This window comes from Canis lupus, chromosome 2 (genome assembly GCF_048164855.1).
Source record: "Canis lupus baileyi chromosome 2, mCanLup2.hap1, whole genome shotgun sequence".
In the NCBI taxonomy this organism is placed as follows: domain Eukaryota; kingdom Metazoa; phylum Chordata; class Mammalia; order Carnivora; family Canidae; genus Canis; species Canis lupus.
The window spans coordinates 9,085,917-9,113,915 of record NC_132839.1 but is presented as its reverse complement, the minus strand read 5'-3'; the positions used below and the strand labels follow the sequence as shown (position 1 = coordinate 9,113,915).

The 27,999-nt window shown below is 39.3% G+C and overlaps 1 protein-coding gene and 1 long non-coding RNA gene across 36 annotated transcripts in view; one reads left to right on the top strand and one right to left on the bottom strand.

Moving 5' to 3' along the window:
* The window catches only part of PPIP5K2 (diphosphoinositol pentakisphosphate kinase 2), a 98,800-nt gene extending 73,189 nt beyond the window's left edge, over positions 1-25,611 (top strand). For 32 of the 35 annotated variants that reach the window (XM_072789234.1, XM_072789135.1, XM_072789089.1 and 29 more), the window contains one exon: positions 13-1,768. In XM_072789234.1, coding sequence (XP_072645335.1) covers positions 13-125 — 113 coding nt within the window. In that variant the 3' untranslated portion in view covers positions 126-1,768. Of the gene's footprint in view, positions 1-12; positions 1,769-25,071 lie in introns of those variants that run through there. The other 3 variants (XM_072789095.1, XM_072789057.1, XM_072789207.1) reach the window with 1 other exon arrangement.
* On the bottom strand, positions 11-8,244 carry LOC140612137 (uncharacterized). The gene is made up of 2 exons (XR_012013456.1): positions 8,137-8,244; positions 11-6,933 (listed from the first exon to the last, which is right to left on the bottom strand). It is a non-coding gene; the product is annotated as an uncharacterized lncRNA (long non-coding RNA).
* Positions 25,612-27,999: the final 2,388 nt, after the last annotated feature.

Sequence of the window (27,999 nt, the reverse complement as noted above, 5' to 3'; positions counted from 1 at the left end):
TTTTGTGTGTAGCTACCAGCGGACCTTCTAATGCAGTTGTTCCTAATACCTCATCTCGAAAAAAGAGTGTAACTGGCAAAACAGAAATGCATGAACACAAAAAAAACACTGGGAAAAAGAAATGAAACCTTAGCAGAAGCTGGAACTCCTTAAACATATAAAAATCACGTGTTCAGTAGAAAAGGACACATAATAAACCTTGACTGAAAACTGTCAAAGCAAGTAATAATTTATGTTTTTCCGTATACATCTCTGTATTCATTTTAAAATATGTTAAGTCCAGAGAATTCTTTGTATATATTTGGGTAAGGAACGTTTCTCATGATCTTGAATGAAATGTTTAAGACAATGCTTATTAATATTTAATGAGCAGCAAAAGTTATGGTGATGAAGGTCTGTCATTCTTAATGTTAGGTTTACCATGTGCCCCTGGTAAAGACAAAGACAGAAAAGCCCGGCTAACTTGTACCAGTGTCACACCAGTAATGCTGTTTACTCAAGAATCTGTGAGGTAATCTCTCTGTACACTTTCATTTTCATGGAATTTTATCTTAGCTGGAAAAACCTATAGCTTGGGTTAGAATTTGATAGTCAGGATTACCTACTGCAGATTTTTAAAGTATATTTCCAAAGAGATTTCATTGACCATTGAAATTAGAAAGTTTTTTCCTCCTTTTGTTGGAATTACATATATGCTGCAATGTTTAATAACTGGAGTATTAGCATATGGGTTATTTTTTCAATATGTGCTTTGAGATTTTTTTTATTGTGTTTTTATTTAAAATATTACATATACAGCTGGGATAACTACACCTTTATGCACATAAATTTCTATATTAATTTGTAGAAAATACTTTCTTTATATATTTCCTTGCCATAAGGTGCTTTTGCTCATCAGGAAAATTTTGCTTCATGTATTGGGGAGAAAGACATCTTTAGTTTTGTTGTTGTTTTTTTTTAAGAGATACAGTTGACAAGTTTATAAATGTTACACTTATTTTCAGAGTTCTTTTTAGATCTAAGGAAATCAGTTCAAAAATGAATGTCATCATTGTAAGAAGAATGTCTGAATTCTGTAGTTAGTAGATATTATGTATAGCACCTCTTTTTAGCATTTCCATTCTTATCTCTAGTATATCTGTTGATCTCACTAAGAAAGCTTAAAGACTGAACATTTGAAGTAAATGCTCTTTTCAAATGATTAGATTTTGAAAGGAAATTGAGATCATTGTTTTGTGATTTCATCCATGATGTGAAAAAAAGGTATTTATTATACTTGGTGCTTTTTTCCCCCTAATGTACAAATAATTATAAGCCCCTTGAAATGACTTAAACTGTAAACCAAACAGTACAACCTGATAAGAATTCCATACATTGCCAGTCGGGTACCTTAAATTGCTAAAGTTTTAGTTTGAAGCTTACGTTTAGGAAATTACTGAATTCTCGTATGAACACAACTATTAAAATTCTTCAGAAGACTCTCCTAGCTTTAGATCATCATCTATGAATTGACTTTTAGAAAATAAGCATATTATATGTTAGTTTTAAGAGGTACCAGATACAGAAGTCACAAACTATATACAACTATATAAGTTTGTATACTTCACGTGAATGTAATTGTATTATATGGAGACATGTCTTGTAAACAGTTGAATGTACCTAAGCTTTCTGTATGTGAAAATGTTAATGTGCTCAGTGTGGGAGTAAGAAACTACTTTTATTTTTTAAGTGGAACTGAATTAAATATCGTATTTCCAGAATCAGAGAATGGCTTAAATGGCAGATTATTTTTTATTCCTATTCCTTATCTCTTTCCTTTTAGCTTTCAAAGTAGAAATAAAGGAAAAAACTATTTGAGTATTAAACATAATGCTATCTTAGATGTGAAATAAAACTTCACTGTTGGCCGCACACATTGCAATATATTCACTAGGAATCAACTAGAAAAGTTCAACGGAGCTCACTTTTTCCATTCTTACATAAGAACTATGATTTCACTGTAGTCACTAAACTCAGTAATATCTTTGTGTAGACTGGACGGTCTGATTTGAAAGAATCTTTGAGTCATTTTCTAAAACAACAAAAAACCTTATACATAAGAGCAAGAAATGATAGTTATCATGGTTTAGTGGAAGTTTGAACCATCTGTTTCTCACATGATTCTATCTCCGGAAGATATGTTTTTCATCTGTTTTAAATACTGGAAGAAATTGCTTCTTGTGGCCTAGTCCTCCAACCAGCAAGGAGATGAGAAAGCACAGCTTGGGGAACGGCCCAGACATTCTAGGATGTTAGTCTTCATAGCACATTATTCATTCTTTCCATCCTTAATCATACATCTGAACTCAGACTTAACCTTGCCCTTGAAGTTGTGCTGTTAGCTTTTGCTGCTCTGGTTCTATTGAGTTCTCATAATCCATCTTCAACACCAGGAAATATTTTGGGGGGTGTTTTACCAGCCTTGGGTTAAGGAGAAAAATATGCCAAACAGCTTATCTCATGTTTCCTTTGACCAGGAAACGGAGGCAGAAGAGAAGACATAAAGGGACAAAGAACTTGTAACAGGGTGCTTACTATATACATGCAGCAAAAGGGCAATAAATGGCAATTAAGAGAAAAATTAAATGTATAGTTCTTCAAGAAATACTTAATTGAAACTCTTTAGACAAAGTCTGTTTTGAACAGTATTACCCAGATTCCCTTCCAGGTTTTGCTGACTTTCATCTGCATGTCCACTCTTACCTAATTTCATGCCAGTTTGACCTGAGATTTTACTTTTTTGTCTTGTGTTTATACCTTAATGGAAAGTCCTCAGTGTTTTCTTTTGTGCTTATCAAAGTTTGCTTTCCATGTAGTGTTCATTAATATGACATCATTTTCTCCTTGGCTTATCTGGACAGCATAAACTGTTGGGATCACTTCTGTGATGGCTCAGCAGTTCCCTCTATCCCCTCTGATTCTCATAAACTGTCCCTAGAGCCATCACCACCAGCAGCATTCTTACCCATGGGGACAATTTTTATATTCCTTCTTAAAGGAGTCGCTTGTCATAAGGAGTCCCAAGTAGAAACAGCTCTCCCTTTGTATAGAATCATGGGTACCAGACTGTTGCCTTGTGAAGTTTTCTTTATATGGGTCAATTTTTTTTGAAGATCTACTCTGTTTTCAGAGAATGGAGAACTATTTAAGGTCTATTATTTTATACCATATATAAATTATTTCTCGATTATTTTTTAGATTCTCTGTAACTTTCCTTTAGGCCATATGCTTATTCATGACTTGAGAGAGAGGTAAATGTTAACTTCCCACCTAGATATTTTCTTCTCTTTTGTCTGATTTTTATTTTTTTCTATGTTGTATGTGGCTGTGTTTTCTGTCGCATATGAATTCATGACCGCTAGCTAGACTTCCAATGTTTATCCCTTTAACATCTTTTGTTGGTGTTGTGTGTTCCGTTGGATATTTTTGCCCTGCAATTTAAAATGTCAGATATTAAGATATGACTTAACGTTTTATTGTAGCTTGCATTTGCTTTGACACACCTTTATCCGTCCCTGGATTTTTTTAATATTTTTGTCACTTTGTTTAAATATTTTAAATAGCATATAGTAAGTTTTGCTTTGTGATTCGATTTTAGGATTCCTCTTATTTCATACATCAGTGTAGTCTGTTTATATGGAATACATCTTTGCTTTTAGGTTAGTGCTTTCTATCTTTATTGCTTTTGTTTTTAATCTTTTTGTAAAAGAATACTTTTCATTGCAAGAAAGAAAAACTCCAGTTGAAACTTAAAATCATAAGGAAGTTTATTTATTTTTTAAAAGATCTTATTTATTCATGAGAGACTGAGAGGCAGAGACACAGGCAGAGGGAGGAGCAGGCTCTATGCAGGGAGCCTGATGGTGGGACTCGATCCCGGGACTTCAGGATCGCGCCCTGGGCTGAAAGCAGGTGCTAAACCACTGAGCCACCCAGGGATCCCCCATAAGGAAGTTTATTAGGTGTTTCTGTGGTGGAATGGGCTCCAGCCACAGTACTCTCAGTCATACTGTCATCAGGGACCCAGGTACTCTCCCTCACACCTATAGCATAGTACAAGCTTTGTCCCAAAGCTGTTTTCCCTCATGTTTGCAAAATGGCTGCCTGTGGTAGTCAGAGTTATATGTTCCCTTGTTCGAGTCCAGCACAACAAAACTTGAGGAAAATTCTCCCTTAACCATAGTAAATCTTTCATTTCAATGTGATGGGGCCAAACTCATTTGGTCATCTATCCACTCCTGGATGAATAACATTTTCTAGGAGAATTCCATAGGTTTGTTGGCTGTGGAGCTGATGATGGGGTTAAGTTCCCCCAAAAACCTCGGCACTGTGGTTAGCTTGGACCAATTAATGCTTTGTTGTGGAAGGCTATTCTGTGCATAGTAGGGTGTTTCGCGATATTCCTCTGTTAAGCTGCAAGAGTTGAGGTAGTCAGTTAAGACAATGGGCCAAAATAATCAAGTCTCTGATGACTTACTGTGGTAATATAAGCAAGAGGCCAAAAGGAAAAGTAGTACTGGCTCCTACTGCCCTTCCTTCCCCCTTGCCCCACCCCACCCCCCACACCGAACGGCACTTGGCAAGGGTCAATCCAATGCCGTGCAATGCAGATGGAGGAAACTGTCTCACTGCTGAGGAGCCCTGAGCAAAAGGTTCCTGTGATTTTGTGAACCCAGAGAACTAGGGACAGGGAAAGAAAGAAAGGCTACAAGTGCAGAAAACTATGGAGACAAGTACCTTGGTCAAGACCTCTGCCCAGTAGGAAGGTCTCAGTGGAGACACCTGCACATGGCCTTAGCCAAGGTCCCTGAGAAGGAGGCCTGTGGATGGAGGTGTCAGGGCTAGGAATGCAGATATGAATATGAGCATGGTGGCCTTTGGTGTCCTGAGTCCTTGACTATAACTCCCTTCAAGACTATGTGGAAAAGATAGCTTTCCCTCATAAAGCCAACCAGGCAAAGCTTTTGTAATTGCCCATGATAAGGCCTGAAAGATTATACATAGAATTTTGGCCTAAAGTCAGTCTCCTCATCCTGATCTCTAGCCTAAAGGCCAATAACTACCCCCCACACACACACACACAGAGTCAAAAGTGTCTCTAGACATTGCCAGATCCCCTGGAGAAGCAGAATCACTCCCAGTTAGGAAGCCCTCCTTTAAGCACATGAGCATATGAAGAAAGGATGACATATGCCCAAAATTAAGGTTCTGTTAGAAAGAGGAGTTGAAAAAAAAAAAAGAAAAGAAAGAGGAGTTGAGGGATGAATAAAGGGTGAGTAATCAACAGTAGACCCTACACTGCAATTTCATTATATTATCTGTGTTTGCAATAGTTCCCTTTGTTCCACTAGTGGTTTTCTTCTTAACTGTAATTTTGATTTATGTATTTCATTCTTTAGATGCTATTGACTCCCTGCTATGAGCAGTGTCCAATTAGTATATTTTTTTCTGCTTTTCCTTTAGAGCAGTTTTATTATTACCTTGGTTCTCCTTGTGTTTAGTTTTATACCCATAAATATTTTATGCCATTATTACATGGTTATCCATTTAAATGCCATATTTTGAACCCCTGATTAATCAAGATCAAATCATTTCCACAACATGCCCTCTTGGCCTTCTCTCAGTTTCGCTTGCTTCTTTTGTACTCCCTCATGTGGCATCTTTTTGGGGGATGACTTCTCCATTTCTTTCCTGAACTCTGTTCACTCCTATTGCATTTCCTTTGGTTGTGTTTCTGATCACATCTTACTTCCGGGTAAACTTTTGTTGCCCTAAGTCGAGTTATGACAGTATATATCTATTCCTATATTTAATACGCTCAGTGGATTCATTTTTTGCTGTTGAATGGTTTTGTCAACAATGGTTTCATCTGCTATTGTTTCTCCTGTTCCTGTCCTCCTTTTCTTGGCATGTCTGTGCAAGTACCATGCAGGTTCGTTTTCATTTATTACTCATCTTGAAATAAGTTTCTCTCTGGCTGACCTCTTTGCTACACATCCATATGGCAGGTAGTGCAGTATTTTGGACTAACAGTTCTTCCTGGGTAATAGAGGAGCTACTTAGGACAGAGCTGTGGTTCTGTGACAGCTGCTTTAGCCTTTTATTCTCTCCAGCAAACAATAATTGACAACTGCAGAGCCGCGCCCCTTTGGAGCCTCTTTGCTGCACTCTTGTCTCATCCACAGACAGCTTCTTGGAAGTGACATGTCTGTGTTTCCTCCTTTGGCCTTGCCTCTCTTGCCTTTCCGTGGCACCAGGCGGGATGCAGAAAACTGCCAATTGCTGGTGCTCACCCCATTTCCATTGTTTCAGACAAGAAATTGGTTGTGTCCTTCAGAAGATGCCAGCAATGTTGGAGTCTTTGGGTCTAATGACTTTGAGATGCTGCAGATAGAAGCAGCCTCTCCAGGCATCTTCCTGTTAGACCTGTATTTCATTTGTCAGCTCTTTCTCATAAAGTCGTGTTTTCTAGTTTTGTTGAAGACAGTTTATATCTCTGTTCTATGTGATTTCTCCATTTTCAAATGGAGTATCACTTCTTTTTTTCTTACTCTCCTTTGACAAGAAAGAAGAGAAGGAAGAGGAAGAAAAGGAGAAGCTTTTGTTTTCTTAACACAGTATTTTTAAATGAAGTTAATAATGCCATTTGCCTAAAGTCCAGTGTTGTCAGAATCAAATGAAATGGTAATTTGGTAAACTGCAGAAGGAAGAATAAATTTGAAGCGTTATTTGTGTTATTTTGTTGTAATGGAGTTGTATATAGTCCAAGTGTCAACCAGGCCTCTGTTTTCAATGGCATTTCAGCATTTTTGCAGTCAAGGATGTTCAAGACAGCTCCCAATAGTCTTTCATGGTTGCTTTTGTTGCCACGGGAACAGCCTGCCTAGTAACATTCTGACAAACCAAAAAAAAAAAAAAAAAAAAGAAAGAAAAGAAAAGAAAAAAAATCAAGGTTATTTTGGCATCTTATCCATTTATAAAATCTTTAAAATAAGACAAAACATTCCTTCTTAAAGCAGTGTAAAAAAAAAAAAAAAACCCACAGTTTTAACAAAACAAAATGAGGGCTGCCCTCCCACCCATCCATCTCCTGTCATGTGTGGTGTGAATGACACAATTGTGTGATCCTGGTAGGATAATGGATGTATGGTTTAGGTAACCATCTTAAAACCCTTACAAGGATGTATCTTGAAGAAAGTGGGCTACTTTTCATCCTATGTGACGTGCTTCATGAGTACTTGAAATATAAAAGATGATTTAAACTACAACAAAAAAAAAACAATGTGCTTTCTGAAAGTGTTTTGCTACTTTAAAAAACTGTAGTTTTTTCTCAAACTGGTCAAATTGAATAGAATGCTCAGTGCTAAAGGTGAATGGATGGCTAGATGGAAAAGTGAAAGGAAAAGAAAATTAAGGAGAGGTGAGCCAGGATGAAAGAACATAGGTTTTTACCACTGTATTACCAAAACAACATTGCGGATGTGAAGAAACTGGAGGCCAGATAATAAAGACTGTCACTGTACGTAGAAAGGCTAATTTGTCCTATAGGAAAACAAGACCTGGGAGTCCCAAATGCTATAACTCAAAACAGTTTTGTGTACCTGATTTTTTATTGATCACTTAGAAACCCTTTTGAAAGTTTCTAATAAGCCATATGCAACATCTACCTCCTTTTGAACACTAACGTACTTAGATGGGCATAACTAACTAAAATAAGAATTAGTGGTACTGATGTCCATCATTACTCCTCCTTGCTCCCCAGATGGTCTTTTAAGGAACTGACTGTTCATGCAGTTGATGCTACAATACTTGTAATTATAATCTTAGAATTATCTCCTTGAGAATATTTAGTAGCTTTCACGTATTACCCTGAGTGCATTTACTCCTAGATAATAGTTGATATTGTAAATGCAAACTATATATTAGCCTAAACAGTATGGAATATAGTCGTAGAAATGTTTTACAGCAAGAACAAGAAACAAATTATACCCAGTTTATTGATGTTGGAGTACTGTCAATCGTATGAAAGCAGATGACTAATAGGAAATCTTTGAGTGTGTGGAATATGTTATATTTCTACTACCTGTGCATTGTTACCTTGTCTGGTGGTTTAAATGGACAGCTGCAGTTATTCTGTAAAATGATCTTTGAGGTTCTCAGCCCTTTTTACAGTCTATAATGATGCGATTCTAAGAAAGTTCTTTTCATTGTTACCCTCTGCCCTCTATATTCTGACCTATACTGCAACCACAAATATGTATCTGTCTTGTTGTATGAGAAACAGTAGACCTGATACCATCATAACATGGTTATAACTCATTTTGACAAAAAAAAATTATCCCTAAAAAACTAGAGTTACTCCATGTAATCAGATGACCTCATATTACTGAGTTGTGCTAGAAGGCTACTACGTACGCAGAAAAGTTGGTTGCTAAGTAAGGGATGGGAATTTGGGAGGAGCTTATCTCCTCAAAATCTTCACCTACGTGCTAGATACAGTGTCTGAAATGTCAACAGTGGAGATCATATGGCGAAAATCATTGAGAAAGCTCAGTGAACTCCCTGCCAGACACATAGATCGCCTCTTTTAAAATGCAAATACCCTTGGAAGGCTTACATCATTAATCTGGCCATTAACCCCATAATTTATCAAATGCTTTTCTCACAGTCATCTGAGAAAGGCATCTCTTCACCAACTGTGTGCTGCATGCAGATTATAAACCCATTACTGTGCTAAGCCCCAGTGGTATGAGAAGTCCTGCTAGCATTCGTCCAGGAATTTACTGTCTTTTGGGGACCAAGTGCTCTCAAGCTACACAGAGAATTACTGGCAGAATGCGTAATTAACTCTTAAATTCCAAACACTTAAAAATTCTGGATAAAATATTTATTTTGGAAAAGCATGTAACAGCTCAAAAGCAAGATGTTAAGACCAGAGGTACCAGAAACAAAAGAAATCAGCCGCTAAATCAAGCTTGAAGTCTTTTTGTCTGAGGGACTCAAAGGGTACCTCAATCCCCGATTTCTCAGGGATAATTTATTCGATCAGCATGAGCTATATATAGCGAAGGGTACTCTTGAGGAAGTATGACAGGGACTGAGGTTGCAAACTGTATGCACGGCAAGTCGCTGGAGCCGGGCTCCATTCATAAAAGAGAGCAGGAAAGAGGGGCTCTAACGCCGTGCAAACTGGAATTGTAAACTCTCATTACTACTCCTTGTCTGGAAAAGCCTTGCAAATCCACAAAAAGATGCAAATGCTGAATCTCACCATTGGGACACTTTCACAATCCAGGGCACGCACACTCCCACAATAGGAAATCACCCTGAAAAGAATCTCACCATTAAAAAACAACTTGCAAATCCCATGAGAAAACCACAGGAGACATTTGGCATCCTAGGAGACTTTTTATCCGAGGAAGTAGATGGTGGTGTGTTATTGTGGCCTAAAAGGAACAGAATCAGGCTGAGGCGGGAGGAGATAGTTAAAGGGGAAGATAGGAAAGGCAAACAATGGTGGCTTCATAAATGAGCCTGAGGTGGCATTGAGTGGGAGGCTTTAATTTAGGGGGCTTAAAGAATTTCATTAACATTGGAGTATAAATGACTGGAGACGGACGCTTTCCGTGCGAATACAGTCTCAGAGGGAACTCTGATGAAGTGGCATTCTGTACATTGTGGTAGCTTTTCAAAGTAAGTGACGTCGAGCTAACATTGTAACATGAAGTTTAAAAAGGTTTTAAGTCATTTTTATTCCAGTAACCTAGTAAGATTGTTCTCATTTGTTCATTGTCTCTTCCAGTTAGTATTCTTCGGTGTCTTTGCATAATTGTAATTATCGGGCCACACACAGAAAATTTTGTTTTTCCTGAGTTTTTTACTCCATATTACATGACCTTGTCCTATGAGCCATGGTATTTATCACAGTCATAATTATCACTTTAAAATCTTCACTTCATTTAATTTTTTAAAATTTTATTAAAATATAATATATATTTATATATATTGTGTATATATTATAATATATGTAATATATAATATGTGTATATATTATATATATACACACATTAGGTCCCATTAGGTCAAATGTTACTAAATGTAACAAAAAATCTTCACTTTGCTTCCTCTTTTTTTCTTTGACCTCTGCCCACATGTACCCCAAGTCTCATTTTCTAAAGACATCTCCTTACAAGTTTTCCAGTTCTTTCTTCAGATATTCACCTCCACATTTCTATATTGATGATCTTATACAACTGTGTTTTGATCGCATCAGTTTTAGATATTATCTGTTGACTTATTATGCTGGTTAAGTAAGAATTTACCTTTCTAAACTCTACTTTTCCTTCCTACTCTCTAACAATGCTGTTAAATCACTAATCGGTGCATATACCATATGTGGCTGCGTAAATATTGCTTATTGCTAAGCCAAGTAGTATGCTCTGATTGTTCCCTTTCTTGTAAAATACTTGTTTCTTCTTGAAATTTTCACTGGTTTCCATTCAGTGGATGTATTATGAGTCCTTTAAATTCTCCTGTGGCTATGTAAAGCAGAGTTCAATATTATTTTCAACAATCAGGTAACTAATTACTTTTCAGTTTTACCCCTGAACGGCTCCTTCTTGTGTCTTGTCAGTAGGATGACTTTAGAAGTTGGGCTCACAAAACCAGACAAAAAACAATGACAGATACTCTGGAGTCAATCCGATGACATCTTACTGTCACAAAGAGTTGGATGGTCCTACCAGTCAGGAAAAATTTGAAATGAAGGAAGGATTCATAAAGTTCAGTTCTTAGATTTAGGGGAATAATTATACTTGAAGAAGGGCCAACAAAATTCAAAATCCCAAGTCACATAGCCAATTACATAGAGGTGGCCAACTCACAGACTTCTTTGAAGAGGCAGAAAAATTAGGTAACGTGTATTTTCAATCTAAGAGATGCAGGCTTCCTTCTTAAGGCCATGGCATACTGGGTATAGCCACTGTGCTCATCAAAGTGGAAGGCATCATCATCATCCCATCTTCACCTAGTCCCAGGTCTTGGAACAGAAAGAAACTTTGAACACGCTAACAAGATGACCATAAAAATGGGATACTGGCTTCAATATTTTGTTGTTGGGTAACAGTTTTTGCCTAGGTAAGAAAGAACCATTTATCTCTTAACCTTGGGAAGACTTAGAATTAAGGTAGAGGAATATTTAAGGAATCAGACTTACAGTAACTTTTTGTTGTTGTTAACAAATCTCTGCAGCTTAGAGTTTTAGGTAACTAGTATCTGAGAAGACCTGGCTAATTAGAGTTAATAAATCAGCCTTGTGGTTCTCATTTAAGGTATGTGGTTGATTCGATTTTTCGTCGAAATTATTAAATTTATAAGGATTATATGAGAACCTTGGAATATTTGTCACACATTTAAAGTATTTAAAATGCAGCTTATAAAGCTTACACAAGTCTTGCGAACCAAGCTACTAAAGGGGACTGAAGATTAATAAAAAGGATCCCTCAAAAGTGATTAAAAGTTACTAGGTTTACACACACAATGCTATAATCTTTTTTTTAATAATAAATTTATTTTTTATTGGTGTTCAATTTACAACATACAGAATAACACCCAGTGCTCATCCCGTCAAGTGCCCCCCTCAGTGCCCGTCACCCATTCACCCCCACTCCCCGCCCTCCTCCCCTTCCACCACCCCTAGTTTGTTTCCCAGAGTTAGGAGTCTTTCATGTTCTGTCTCCCTTTCTGATATTTCCTACCCATTTCTTCTCCCTTCCCTTATATTCCCTTTCACTATTATTTATATTCCCCAAATGAATGAGACCATATAATGTTTGTCCTTCTCCGATTGACTCATTTCAATCAAATGCTATAATCTATAAGTCAGCTTTAAGTGCTTGGTAATTCCGGACTTGTAACTTTATTCAACTGAACATTTTATTTATTTATTTTTTTTTAAGATTTTATTTATTTATGATAGACATAGAGAGAAAGAGAGAGAGAGAGGCAGAGACAAGCTCCATGCCGAGAGCCCGACACGGGACTCAATCCCAGGACTCCAGGATCATGCCCTGGGCCAAAGGCAGGCGCCAAACCGCTGAGCCACCCAGGGATCCCCTCAATTGAGCATTTTAAAAACCAAAGTGTTCTCTGAACGATCTTTCTTGTGCTCCCACGCTGCCCTTGATGACATTACAGAGCTCAATTAACAGAGTCCCCTGCCCTTTGCCGCATTCTGGGCCCCTCCTCTTTGAACCTACCTCCTCTGCTTCCCTGCCTTAGCTCTTAAGTTTCCCACATTCTTTGCCCGGGTCCTTCTATGAATCGCATGGCCGCACAGTCACTCTCGGAGGACTCAGAGTTCCTCCAGGAAAGAAAAAGGGTGAATATAGAGGGCTGAGTAAGAAGCAGATGTATCAGAGAAAACCACCGGGGTCTGTACACAGCCTTTCCCTCCAGCCCCATCCCCTCTTTGCCTCCCCCTGAACCATGTGCCCCAAGCCCTCCCTACTTCCTGGAGTGGCTTGTTTGCTTTGGGTTCCCCATCTGCAGTGACTTGCCCTTGCCTCTGCTCTTTAAATCCAGCAACACAATGTGGTGTGCTTTCTGCTTTCCATAAATCTGTTGCCACCTCTCACCTGATGTTCTTTTCATTCATATGCACTTTCTAGCTTATTATATATATATATATATATATATATATATATATATATATATATATATTTCCTTTCTTGTCCTTTTCGAGTGGTGGTTGGGGAGGGAAGTGTGGATACATTGCCAGGGTTCGACTTTCGTTAACAGGAAATCTCATTTTCACAATAGGTTAATAGTCTATGAGATCCATCTACCATAATTTGTTTAAATGTTTGTTATTATAGAGACTTTAAAGAGTCTCCTCTTTTATAGAGTCTCCTCTATTATAGAGACTCCTTCCTTTTCTTTTCTTTCCTGTCAGCTTGTTGTTGTTATTTTGTTTTTTTTTCTGATAAATTATTTCCTGGCAGTAAAACACAAAAGGTGGAATCATGAGGTTGAAAGTTGTAAAGTGCTACACTGTGGGGCAGTCAAAAAGTATGGGTTTTGATATGAACTATAGTTTAACTCCTGATTCTGCTCATTGCTATTTGTGTGAGAAGCGATTTGTTGTTTTGGTCCGCCTGAGTCTCAGAACCCAAATTCAGATTAAGACAGAATGTATATTCCAAAAATCAAAATGCTCTGCAAAGTATTTTACTAGTAAATAGTAAATAAAATAAAAGTAAATAAGATGTAAAATAAGTATAAATATGGCTTAAAAATAAAAAGTAAAGTAGTCTCCTTGGTGTTAATCTCCTTATAACCTCCTTAACAAATTTAATTCCATTATGGACTGTTTTCCTTTCTTAAAAAGTCTCTAATTTTGACAATTTCTATGTATCAAGTCACTTCTAAGTTTTATCAAACCGCGCACACCCTCAAGGCTCCCTAAGGCATGTATCTGAAATTTGAACAGTGTTCTTGGCACCTAATTAGACCTTTGCAAGTGGTATTATAGTAAAAACAAATTCTTTCTCTAACAGCCTTTGCAATTCATATAAAGTGATTATACCTTTCTGGACTCTTGCCAGCTCTGAGAAGGTGAGTAAAGTAAGCATGAACAGGAGGACGGTTTCCTTGCCTCACTGTCCTACTTGTGTTACTGACAAGTTGATTGCTCAGACTGCACAGAATAGGTTCCTAGCGGGGTGTGAGGGTGGCTCCCTCGGTGGCTCAGGTCATGACCCCTGGGTCCTGGAATAGAGCCCCACATCGGCTGGCTCCCTGCTCAGCAGGGAGTCTGCTTCTCCCTCTCCTGCTCCCTCTCCCACTACCCCCCTCCCTGCTCATGTTCTTTATCTCTCTCTCAAATAAATTAAAAAAAAAAAAAATAGGTTCCTAGCTTTTCCGTTTCCATTTTCACTTTGAAGAGACCAGTTTACTATAGCATTTTTTTTTAAGATTGAAGCCCGCCCAGTTTTTGGTTTTTGCTTCCCTGTCCTCAGCCTACAGATGAAGCATTGACTGTTTCCTTGAGTAAACATTCCGCTTTCACTTGGCACCTTTATTAGAAAGAAAAGCACAAGTGAAATCACAAGTGAGCAAACGGGGGTAGTCATGAGAGCATCCGAAAGGAATGTAAACTGAATTATATTTTTCTGAATGTTACTCGTATTGCCTGAAATGAACGACACAATTTTAAGAACACTAAACCTATATATTATTCACGTGATCAAAGAGAGAAGTCCTAGTCAAGTAATTCAACTACAGTCCTTTCATTTGAATAGAGACATACTCTTTTCAACTTCATCGTAAATTATTTTGCCAAGCTCTTCGAGGAGCCCGGGGAGGTTAGCAGAGCATGTATGATTGTTCTTACTGGACAGATAAGGAAGTTGACGTCCCGAGAGTTGGCCAGTGGAAACACAGTAAGTCAGTGACATAGCTGGAAAAAAAATGCAGGCACCCCAACTCCTGGGCATTTTTGTTGCACAGAACCGTCTCTTGATGATCATCTCTCTCATTGTTCATTGCTTCAACTTGCTCACCTCACTGGGTGGCTGAGGTTCTCGGGGACTTTCATCTGCAGTTTGTAATTCATGATGCATTTATTGAAAAGACATATATATCTCAAATCAGAAGTATTTTAGTGCACGGAAATTCTGGTAGCTTGACTGGGTTTCAGGAGCCTTCATTCAAGAAATAGATATGCTCAATCTGGTCTTTCATTTATTCAGCCTGTATCTCCACTCTGACTGCAAAGTGGTCACGGGAAGAGAACGGAGGACAATCTGGGAGGCCTGTCTGTCTCAAACCTGTTCTCCACTAGCGCACCTCCCTCGTCACCTTCCTCTAACCTCTGTTGCTTCATAGGTAAAACTCAGAATAATAGCTTCTTTTGCTGCCTTCTCAGGCTGTTTGTGATAAGCAACACTAGGATGAAATATGAGGGAACGCTTGGTAGACTGCAAAGCACCCCACCAAGGTAAGATGCTGTTCTTTCCTCAATGCCACAGAACAGGTGAAGAGATGCCTCAAAGGTCATAGAAGAGCAGAAGTGGGAGCCCATTTCAGACATTTCAGCCTGAGCTGTTGGTAGGATTTATTTGCTTGAATGATACAAGTTGACCTTTAGTAAAAATCTCCACCATGAAAGCAATTCAAGGGTGGCAGTTCACAATCAGCCGGGCGTCTCTTTACAAAGTACCAAAGTACACCAGTTAGAGCTGGTTGGAATTCCCAGTCTCTAGGGATGAGAGGAATAGGGAGCAATCTGTAAGATTAAACCTGAGTTCACCGTAATTTGGTAGTTTACGACTTGCTTTTAGACTTTCTATCTGGCTGCTGGATTTTCAAAGTCTCGTACCTTAAGTAAAGAGTATTCTTTTGGAAGAACAATAATTTAGACAACTCTACGTTTGTGTGTATCTGCGTGCATGCAGGTCCTCATGTAGGCAAGAACTAAATGTGGTATAATATAAGTTTAGATTTAGGTTTCCTGTTCCAGTTGGGTGGAGAAAAAGGAGACCAGAGCCTGCCAAGTGAATATGCATCTGAGGGCAGGTTGTATCTGGGGTGGTTTAAATGTCCCAGTGCTTTAACTGCCCTGAGGATATATCAAAGTGGCCATTTCTCCCCACTCTGCCTGACGTTTGAAGCTCCTTTACTGGAGCGTTCTGAGATCAGAAATTTGGATCAATAAGTAGGGGAATAACAGAGAATAGGAAAGAGGAAGAAAGGGAAAGAGAAATTATTTTTAAGTCAAAAAAGTGCCATAGGAAGGAACTATTTGTTTTTCCATTGGCAGGATAACTTATTTTCTAATATATGTGAACACTCTGTAGTGTATTATTAGCATCAGTGTGGCCCTTTAAGAAAATTGCATAAGCGACATTGGTCAAGTCATTAAATGATAGTGTTCAGAGGTCCCTTAAGCATCTAGCAGTTTTGCAAATGACCTTTCTGGATCAGAATAGCCCTGTGTCATGCCACTTAAGTAGAAAAATAGGCTTAATTTTTCAATTTTCTGATAGAACAATTATTTATGATTAATAAAACTGATGTGAGAAATTAATGCCACTTTCTCCGTCAAACACATTTTTTTTGAGAGTGGATTGCACTACATGTCTCACAAAAAAAGTTTAGAAACGGTTTTACTTCCATAGTATTTATAGTGTAGCAAGTCCCTGTGACTAAGAACTAAAAAACAAAAGCATACACCTATTTCTGTTCTTTTATGACTACTCTCTTGCTCTAATCTTTGCTAACCTCACCCAAAATACAGCCTGTCCACATGTAATGTTGGTAGGAGTAGCCCTTTTTGAATGGTCGGTAATATGCTGTTCATTTAACACTGGATAGTTATTAATGCAGGTCCTCTGGATGTTATTAGCAATTACTTGGGGAAAAAAGTCCAATGATTAATTAAATCTGGGAATAAGCTTAGATTAAACAAAGGCAAATGAGCTTCATTAATGCGGGCGTCCTTCAGAGCCTTTAAAAATGATAACAAGTTTGTGATTATTCTGATGGGGAGTTTAATAGACAGTGTTTCCCCAAATGCATTTGACCTTAAACTTCTTTTCTCATGAAGGCATCTCTTGGGAAGGAAAGATAAGTTACCAATTGACATCAGCATGGATATTAGGAAGGCCTTTAAAATGGTCGGCTCTGGATTAGAATCAGACAGTTCTAGTCCTAGCTCAGCTGCTTATTAACTGTGTCCCTGGACATGTCACAAAAACCTTTCTGGGTCTCAATTTCCTCCTCTGTAAATAAGAGTAAAAATACTTCAAACTATCATCAAAAGAATTAAAAAACAAAAAAGAAAAAAAAAAAACTGTGTCAAAGTGCCCTGTAAATTGCAAGGCATTTTGAATATAAAAACATCACAAAAATAATGGGTAGAGCATTAAAAGTTGTTCTAAGAATGTCTGACCCACTCGTTTTTTTTTTTTTTTATGTGCTTTGACATTAGATGAATTATATGTAAATGATCAGATTTCCTGATTCAACAAAGAAGAGTTATTCTCTCCCAAACCATTCAGGTAGTGAAGTATTATTAACTTTAGGAGAAATAACTATAAGCTAATGAGGCAAAGGTTTCCATATGGGTCATTTTTTAACAGTATCACATGTGAATTCTTACATGGGGCTTACTGAACTAGAAATGATAGGTGTTAAAGAGTAAGCTTCATTACCGTTGATGAACTATCAGACTAGAACTTTTCTCACTTGGATCAGCAGTAAAATACTTAGAAATGAGGAAAAGAAAATTATGTAAGTAAATAGCATGATGGTTTTGAGTTTCCTCCTAGCATCAACTAGATGGCCGGTGGAGATCATAATAACCCCATGAAATGACAACATGCAGGTTGGAGAAGAGGAAGGAAGCAGAGGGCCTAAGATCTCTAACGTGACTGAAATAGAGGGAATTAGTTTAGGGAATTTCTCTGCTAGAGAAACAGGACGATGTGATAAGAGGTTTGGAGCTAGGTAGCCTAGGATCAAGTCCTGGTCCTCCTGCTGGTGTACAAATCATCTGTAAAATGGGTATACAAATAGTACCCCTTTCCTGCAGTTGTTGTGAAGATTAAATGAGTTAATGGACATAAAGTTTAAGAAACCACAATCCAAAAGGTGTGTAATGTTAGGCTTGCAATTCACATATTCAACACCAGATGGCAGTGTGGCCACCCAAGGTCAGGTTGCCCAGAAGTCCCACAGGTGAACCCCTGGGAGTACCTGAATTACAGGGTAACCGAATTCTTGAAGGTTTCTGTGGAAATAAGAATAATTTACAGGTTCCATGCAAATACTTTTATACACGGTCACATAAATATGTATATAAAAGAAGGGCTTTTTAAAAAAAGAAAAGCTTAAATAAAATACATCCGATGACCATTAATTGCTTTCTGTCACTAATTATTCAAATCATGGTTCCACGGTGTACTAGGCGAATAAGCTTGGACAAGTTACTTACCTTTCCTATGCCCCAGTTTTCTTATCTGTAAAATAATACATGCATTTGACAAAATTTTGTGGAGCCACCGTGTGTCAGGCATTGTTCTAGCAGCTGCAGATATATCACTTTTTAAAAGGACAAAAAATCCTGCCTGTGAGACGCTCTCTCCAGTAACTAGAGTCTAGTGAATAATCAGAGAACCTGTATCATTTAAGATCAGACACTGGTTGTATACCAGGCCGTTCGGGTGAGACTCTCTCTATCTCTGTTTTCACCAAATCCCCAGAGGCCTACAACTAAATCATAGGTTCGACGTATCTCTGCATATTCAAGAGGCCACTGACACAGTACCTGCAAAGAGTTGTCAAGCCCTGCAAGCCTCAGCTCAATATCTACCACAAGCATGTAAGAGAGCTCGGGTGTGTCTAAAGGAAGAATTGTTTTGAGAGAGAATCTATTGTTTTGAGAATCTATTGTTTTGAGAATTGTTCGAATCAACTGTTTTGAGAGAGAGAGACGGTTGCTGGAGGACTGAGCATCCACGGTGAAGAGTGGGCAATATTCCTTGTCACCTACGTGAGAAGGGGACCTTCGAGAGAAGCACTGGGAAGGCTTGACACCCGTCTCCCAAAATCAAAGCACATTAAGGTCATGTGAGAGGCCGTGGCCGCTTAGGCCTGAGGTGGCCGAGCTGAGAGAGGAGAGCTGAACTGCACGCAAAGTACATTTCTTTGCTGACTAGCAGAAAAGCATGAGTGTTTCTCATGGGCAAGACGTGAACTCCAACTATGTGAAGAACCCCTATCTGGAAAGATGATCTGATCCCCACTGTGAAAAGATCGCTGGAGGCCCATTAGGGTTTTCAAGAGTTTATTTGAGCAGGCGTGGACTGGCATGAAGCCGTGCAAGGAGCACTCCCCGGACAAGACTTGAGGGGAAAGGCTTTTCTAGAAGAGACCTGGAGGGAAAGCAAAGGAATTATCTGAGTGGCTACAGCTTAAGTGGTTGCCTCGTGATAGGAACAACCAGTTGGCTGTGCGTGGTTGTTCTTACATTTCATTTTCCTTGAAGGAGTGCACTTACAGGAATCAACTCAGCCTGAGGTTGCTGCTGGCTTATGTAGGCTACCAAGGCATGACAGCCGCCTCAGTCGCATGGCTTCCTTGTTTAATTACTTGAACACCACAAAGGAGATGGGCCACCAGGTAGATGGCCAGGGAGGGAGGGAGGATGGTGAGCAGTTGGGGCAAGGCGCAGTGAGCCTCACAGCGTGAGGGCACCAGCAGCAGTATCCTCGAGGAGCTCCAGCAGCTCGGGAGCCCCAGAGGCCGCATGTGTGCCAGCCAAGTAGAGCTCTTCCGCCCCTTACTTCACGCCTGGAGTGAGGACAGGAGGGGTGGCCCACACTGGGACAGGGTGCGATCTAGAAGAAAGTCTGGAACATTACTTAGTACACTGCACTGAGCATCTTCATTACTAAAGCGAGACTGTTCTTGCCCCTAGAAGGGACTAGAGAGGATGTATGTCTTTGTTCCGATTCTAAAAATGATGGTATCTGCCTGGCATGTCAACCAGGGACAGGAAAATACTTAGCTCTCCAAGTAGAGGAAAAGCGGGTTTAGCATATATAAAGTGCCTAACGCAGTAAATATTTTCCATTTTCATCACTGTTCTTCTTATCAGCCCGTAGAACTTGTCGGACTCTTGTATGACTGAAGGTTGAATGAACATTGCCAAGGACGCCAAGATGGCGAGCTGGGAAGAATGGACCGAGGGGAGCTCACAGCGCTGTTCCTTCCCCTTCCATCCACGCGTCGGGGCTGGCTCTGTTCTTGAGCGCCCCATAGGAGGGGGAATGTCTATTACCTGAATGTCTGATTCCGTTTTCTAACTTTCGGCACCGAGTCCTCGGGAGCTGTCAGGCAAGGCTCTGCAGTGCTCCCTCAGGGGCAAAGTCAGAGCTGCTCATCCAGGGCGCTCCCGCCGTGCTGGGGCCTCCCTAAATATGTGTAGAGTGAGAGCACAGGCCCGGGGGCCTGGGGCCGGGGGGGGGGCGAGTTACCTCTGGGATTGTGATGATGAGCCCATTCTGGCCACCAAAGCAAAATGGCGTCACTCGAAGGGTGTCTTCAGAAACACTTCTTCCCCGCAAGACTGTGGAGAGTTTTCACCGCCCAGTGTCACTCCTCCCAGTAAAGACGGAGGGCATTTTTCAAAGTGGTGTTCCACCCACTTTTCCGACGGTTACTAGGACTCCAGAGAGAGAACTGAGGCTTCTGTCAGGCAAATACACTCGAGAAATGGCACACGCTTTGTCCTCCCCACCGGGACACGCACAGAGTCAGAGTCCTCAAAGCTTGCACAGATTAGTTTTGCTAAACCAGCGTGTATTTACTGACTTTTTAGGAGCTCGGAACAGAGTTTCCTTCTCTCCTAGTATACTTGTTAGCATCCCTCTGGCCAATGCTCTTTGTCACAACCATTCTAGACGCATAGGATCGAGGCCTTATGCTCCAGAAAGGCCCTGCGCAGAGGAACAGCGTGTAAACGCATCGGTGTGGATTATCCCCACCCAGGATTCTGGAAAGCAGAAAGCAGGACGGCAAGGATGCAGGATCCCTGGGAAGAGGCCGCTTTTGAGGAGGCCAAGGAAGGCGAAGGGCTGCAAACCACCGTAGCTAGAAGACGGGGAGGCCAAGAGGGAGCGGGAGCCCGGTGGGGGAATGCGGTGTGCTTCACGCTCCCGTGCGTGGCAAGATACAGAAATAGTACTTTGTGTTACTCAGGGAGACAAAAGGGACTGCCATAGACTACAATTTAGTTGTCTATTTTAATCATTTATCTATTCCAGTAAGGCTTCTATAGCGCTCGCCGGTGCCGGGCACCGTGCACAGCACGTGGCAAATCTGAACTCCTCAGATTCTCAGCACCACTGTGAGGTGGGCACTGTGGTTATCAGGCCCATTTCACAGATGAGGGAATTAGGGGCAGAGAGACTAGCTTGCCCCAAGGGCTGGGACGCAGGGCCAGATCCTGTCCTCACAGTCCGAGCTCCTAGTCTCTGCTCTGTGCTGCTTTGTGAGGCCATAAAGTCAAATGGGGCCCTGCAGGAGGCAACCTCAAGTCATCTAATAATATGAACAGCAACTGCCTGTGCAAAGGGAAAATCCCCCCCAAACCCCCCTTCCCCTTCTAGGTCCTCGGAAATGGGAGAAAATTCTCCACTTTAATCAAAACTGACTGGCGTTAATGTTTACTCCTGTAACTTCTTGCTATGACCTTTCATATGCTCAAGATGAAACTGAATTTCATGTGAGGGACAGCGTTCCAGGTAAAACAACTTAAGTGATAAAACTTGTTACCTCGGCAATGTTGCCCGAGGGGCAGACTTCAGAGTTTTCCTGGGAGATGTTCGGCAGAAGGTCCCGATGCCATTTCATGCACCATTTAATCAGGTTTCGCTCGAGAAACAGGGAGAGATGGAAAGCTATATTTTTCTTTTTAAAAACACATAACTTATATCTTTAGTGTAAAAGTAATTCATGCTTACTGTAGACAAGTTTGAAAACACATAAATTACGATTAAGAAAATAAAAATAAAATAAATAAAATAAAAATGGTGCATAATTTTACCACCCAAAGACAACAACTCCATTCTTTTTTCTGTGCCGAATATATATGTGTGTGTTCAACGTAATTATGGTCATTCTGAATACATTTTGGATCTTACACATTTTGTTTAACATCACGTTGTGAACATTTTTGCATTTCTCAAAAAATCTTTAACTGTGATGTTTGTTTTGTCTGTCACGTTGCTTTAATTTTTTAATTTTATGTTTTGTGTCATGTCCTGTGTTCTTTCTCTTTCCGTATAAGGAATACGGTTCCTTTGCTTTTGTCTTCTGCAGTGATTTGTACTATTTTCACTTCTTGCTTGAACTTGCAGTGAACAAACGGATCTCTAGTTATGCAAGCCAAGACTGAAACTATTTGTTGACTCAGCCCACCTCAATGATTGGGAAGCTTTCTCTGTTTCTATTGCTTCACACCTGTCCTCCTCCACTTCTTGATCTTCGCTAGCAGCATTTGGAATTTAAACTATTATTTAATATAATATTTTATTTAATATTATATTGTGTATATTTATATTTTAAAAATTTATTGTATTTGTGTATTCAAGTATATCTTTAGAGATGATTTGTTACCACGTATAATTCTTGTGGCCATATTTATAATGATTTTTTCTTTTTTAATTTTTTATTCAGAAATAATTTCAGACTTTCACAATACTGCAAACACAAAAAGATGTATAAACATTTGTGAAAGTACAAACACTCCTATACGAGAGTTGCAAAATATCACACTGTATACTTCAGCAAAGAAATGTGTAGATGGCAAAAAGCATATGAAAACTGCAAAACAGATTTATTAGTCCTTAAGGAGAAGCAAATTAAACTCACAGTGAGATACTACTACTCCCTGGTTAGAATGAGTCAAATTAGAAATACCGATTGTACTAAGTGTTGGCAGGGAAACCGAACCACTGAAACTCCTGTCCACTGCTAGTGAGAGTGTAAAATGTTATGGCCACTCTGGAGAAGAGCTTGACACCTGCATTAAAAAATACACACATACGTATCATATGACCCAGTCCTTCCACTCCTAGATATCCAACCACAATAAATGAAAGTGTGTGCATGCAAAGTCTTGAAACTGAGTGCTCATAGCAGCTTCATTTGTAATGTCTACAAACAGGTGAAGGGATAAACAGATTGTGATATCCATACCATGGAATACTATTCAGCATTAAAATAGAAAAAAACTATAGATGCCCGCAGTAACAGGAACGAGTCTCCATATAACTGATGAGTGTAAAAAGCCAGGCCAAAAAAAAAAAAAAAAGGATCCACACATCACACATCTCATTCCATGTATGTCACATATTAAAATATGAAAACAAATCTAATGACAGAGCAGATCACTGGCTGCCTGGGTGGGGGGTGGGGCAGCGATGCAGATCACTGTGGAAGAAAGATGACAAAGGCATGAGGCAACCCTCGAGCTGATGGATAGCTTCGTTATCTTGATTGTTGCGATGGCTTCACAAGTATGTACCTATATCAGTACTTATCAAATGGTACTTTTTAAATAAGTGTGATTTGTTTTGTTTTAATTATACTCCAATAAATCTATAAAAATTCATAATAGATACGATTTTTTTGTATATCAGGTACTGTTTTCTAGCTCCTTATAAAAAGTAGGAAAGATATGTAAAAGCATTTAGCACTCTAGCAGTTATAGCAGAGATGCAATATAATTTAGTTGAAAACAAATCTGTTTTATAAATAATCTTTCAATGAAAATGTTTGGTATGGGGTAAAAGGTTTACTTCTAATTGCATAGAGAATCCCAGTTTTCTTCTGATACATTTTTGAACTAAACAAACGAAAAACAACACAACAAATGAGTTTTTCTGGCCCATGGAACCCAATGGCAAAACAGCAAGAACAAGAGCCACATCATCTCTAAATATATGGATATAGATACATATATGTACATGTGTCTATATATGTTCATACATATTACACACTGAGAAACGTACAAATTTAAATCCATCTAAGAGGATTAGATAGATTTTTAGAAACCTATTCATTGGTAACTGAATGTCAGAGATTTCTTTTTTTTGAATGTCAGAGATTTCAAAGTCAATTTATTAAGATGCCTTAAGTACAGTTGTGTTCAACAGATACCTTTAAAAAGTAAATCAACGAACTTCTTTTTTTAATTATGTATTCATGCAAAAGTCATAATGAAAATAACTTTCAACATTGTATTTTTTGAGAGAGAGAGGCAGCACATGAGTGGAGAGCAGCAGAAGGAGAGGGAGAGAAATTCTCAAGCAGGCTGCATGTCCAATGCAGAGCCTGATGCAGGGCTCGATCTCACAACCCTGAGATCATGACCTGAGCCAAAAATCAAGATTCCAAGGCTCAACCAACTGAGCCACTCAGGCGCCCCAAATTTCAATATATATATTTAAAAGATTTTATTTATTTATTTGAGAGAGACAGAGCACAGGCAGGGGGAGCAGCAGAGGGAGAAACAGGTTCCCTACTGAGCCAGGAACCAGAACCAGACTCGGAGCTCGGGCTGGACCCTGGGGTCATGACTTGAATGGAAGGCAGATGCTTAACTGACTGAGCCACTCAGGTACCCCTAACTTTCCATATTTTAAAAATTGGGTTTTTTGGCCCCATAGCCCTAAAAGTTGCTACTATTTATGAAAAACACTACTCTTACACAGCTTCTAATTGAAGATACTAAAAAAATTAAATACTGTTTCCAAACTTATTTTGGCATTGAAGTTAGCATTATTTGTTTAACATTGATTAGAGACAACTAAAAATGAGGATAGTCAATGGTTTGAAATAAAAAATAAAAAATAGTACTTGGTTTTCTTGTTTCCTTTTTATCATTCAAATATCCTCATGCTATTATTATTTACAAACTCTGGTTTCTCAAAGGCCAGAATTCATTATAGAGCAAATAATTTTTTTTTAATAGTAAAGTGTTAAGGTGAATAAAGGTATAGAGGAGAGTATTATGAGGAAAAAGAGGTAGGGTGTTGAAAATTTCTACTATGAAGTATAAAAGATCACTGAATATGCCTACCAAATACGGAATTCCTATAGTCACCATTTAGCTGATAAATGAGCTGATATTTAATTAGTTCATCAATAATTCATTATTTATTGAACTTCTATAGTTAAGGAACTATGAGAAACACCATGATAGATGATTCTTAAAGCTTCAAGAAAAATAGTGCATGAGAAAAGTAGCATATGGCTAGAAACTGAACCTTGGGAAACATAAAAAATGTAGAAGAAGTAAATCCACTGAAAAACAGGAAAAAAGGGTAAAAAAGCTCAGAGGTGCATCTGAGCAGGGTGTCATCTTGGAAATCAAGCTTATATCATAAATATATTGACACAGCACCGAGGACCTGTGGTAGACAACACCAGTGCTCATCGATATCCAATCTCCTCTCCTTTCAGGCATATGGAAAACAGCAGATTCCAGCCCTCCTGCAGGCACACCCAGTAATTTGACTAGTTCTAGCCAATGAGCTTTGAGCGGCGGTGGCAGGTGTCAACTCTGCCCAGGCACAGAAGAGCAGATTTATGATGTCCCTTCTCGTCCTCCTCCCACCATAAGTTGGCTTATTGGAACATCCATCAGCCTGTGTCCTTGAATGACTACACAAAGCGGAGAATTTTTATGGTGACATGTGACATGAGAGAGAAATGTGAACTTGTGTGGTGTGAAAGGACTGGGCTTTGAGGGTTGAGTGTTTTTAAAGCATACGTGTAGCTGTCTTGACTAATAAGGGAAGCCAGAAGTTAGCACTGTTATGTATCAGAGCAGCGAAAGCTATTTCCGCCAGCCCGATTTTGGTGGGCCTGTGGTTGTTCACAAATAGGTAGGATGCCGTCTTAAAGGACTTTCTCTTTCTGGATCGGAACAACAAGACAATCATGCGTGTCGGATGGAAGAGATAAATAAACACGGCCACGTGTTTTGGCGGTATGCATTGATTTACCATCTCCAATCTCGCATCCTTAATATATATTATCATGGAAGACCATTTACATGCCTGAAGGTTCCACGTTGCAATTATCTGCACATTGCAATCAAGCATCTTATCGCTGCAGGCCTATACAAAATGTTAACCATTTTTATGAAGTGCTGGAATGCTACAAAGGATCTTATATGGAGTTGGAGTAAAGCAAATTTTAATCACCCCTCCCAATCTAGGCATTGTGCCATGAAGCACCATAAGATCACTCCCCCCAGATCAGGGTCAACGGAAGTAGAAACGTAAGGATAGACATGAAGCTGTCAGAAATTTCTGGGTGGCAGATGTCCATCAACAGATGGATTAATAAAGAAGATGTGGTATATATATTATATATATTATGGTGTATATATATAATATATATAATGGAAAACTACTTGGCCATCGGAAAATAAAATCTCACCTATTACAATGACATAGAACTAGAACTAGAAGGCATTATGCTAAGTGAAATAAGTCCATCTGAGAAGAGAATTATATGATCTCAGTCATATGTGGAAATTTAAGAAACAAAACAGGATCATAGGAGGGGAGTTAAAAATAAAGCAAGACGAAATCAGTGAGGGAGACAAACCATAAGAGACTCTTAATCATAGGAAACAAACAGGTTTGCTGGAGGAGAGAGGGTAGGGGGATGGGGTAACTGGGTGATGGGCATCAAGGAGGACACGTGATGTTCTGAGCACTGGGTGTTATAGAAGATTGATGAATCACTGACCTCTACCTCTGAAACTAATACTATTTGTTCATCAATTGAATTTAAATGTTAAAAAAGAACAATAAAAAAAAAAAGGAAATTTCTGGGCTGGCTGAGGGCCGTTTTGAACCGTTGTGTGAGGGCACCACAGTCCTAGTCTAGGGCATTCTCTACCTTGCCTCAGGGCCATCGATGGTGCCAGGATCCACACAGATGCAGGTGACCTCAGGTGTAAAATCTTGGCAGTACGAATATTGGTTAGGAGTTTCCAAAAAGTGAGTGAGGGTTGATAGTTCTTGAATGGTCACTTCTCTTCGTCTGCCTTCCTCACCCAAATCTCCGGGACTGGTGACACAAACTAAGATGTTTCTCGGATGTCCCCGGCACTCCACCTCCAGGCTCACACCTCTCTCCTGCCCCGTGGACAACTGAAGGACATCAGGTCAGGCCTAGCCTGGTGTTGGACGCTTGGCCTTCCTCCATCTAGGTTGCTGGACAGAGCAATGAATATTCCAATAGGATTATTAACTGATTAAAATAAGGAGATAACCAAGGAGCTCAGCTTTTTAAAAAGAAAACAGCAAACTGGATTACAGAGTCCATTAAAAGAGGAAGTTTTACAACTGATGGGACAAGGGTTCAAAATAGGCATTGTAAACACACTCAAATGGATTGGGAACAATATCACCAACATGAAACGATAAAAAGAAAATGTAAAAAGATACAGGTTGGAAACATTATGGGTAAAAAAGTATAGGAGCACCATGGATGGGATTAAAAGTAGGGTTGGTACAGCTGCAGAATTAATGATCCCATTGGAAATGTGATGGAGGCTCCTTCCCAAAGGGAACAGGTAAAAATAAGGACACAGAAAATAGAAAAGAGATGCCAAGCCAAGCAGAGGTGGAAGCAATCTGTGGAAAGGCTCACATCTGGATAGTAGGAGTGCCAGAAATAGGGGGTTTAATATTGAAGAAACAATGGTGATCGAGGCCCCAGACTGAAAGCTGAACATTTTCAGTGAAAAAAAAAACAGAGCGGGACAGACATGAGAAGTAAAGAAAAAGCCACAGTTAGGCATGGTCTATGAAATTTAAGAATGTCAAGGACAAAAAGATTTTCGGGAAAAGCAAATCAGGTCTTCCGACCGCGATTCATCTGTGTTGGTTCTGCTTATCCCTGTATGTACTGTTCATGAGAAAATGCTTGCTTTTTTTTTTTTTTTTTTTTTAGTGCTCACTTTCTGAGACATCAGCTTGTGGGCAACTGAAACAAAACAGCACTTGTTGGCCAAGGTCAATTGTGAAGAGGATCCAACCTGGTTTGGGGATCTGACTAAAAGAACAAAATAACTTGTTCACCATGGCCGGGGAAAATAGATTTTTTTTCCTTGAATAGATGCAATATTTCCTTTGACTCTTTTTAAAGAGTCAAAAGACTCCTAAGCAGTCTTCTGAAGAAACGTTATTGCCATGCTATGTGACAGCTATGAAGAGGTATGCATGGATTAATACTCTGAGGGTGAGGATAAAATTATAATGAAAATCATTTTGCCTATGAAAATTGTTTATCATCATTATCATATTACAAAGCAATCTGGCTTAGATGGAAGTAGTTCATGTAAGTGATCGTAAGTAATATTATTATAAC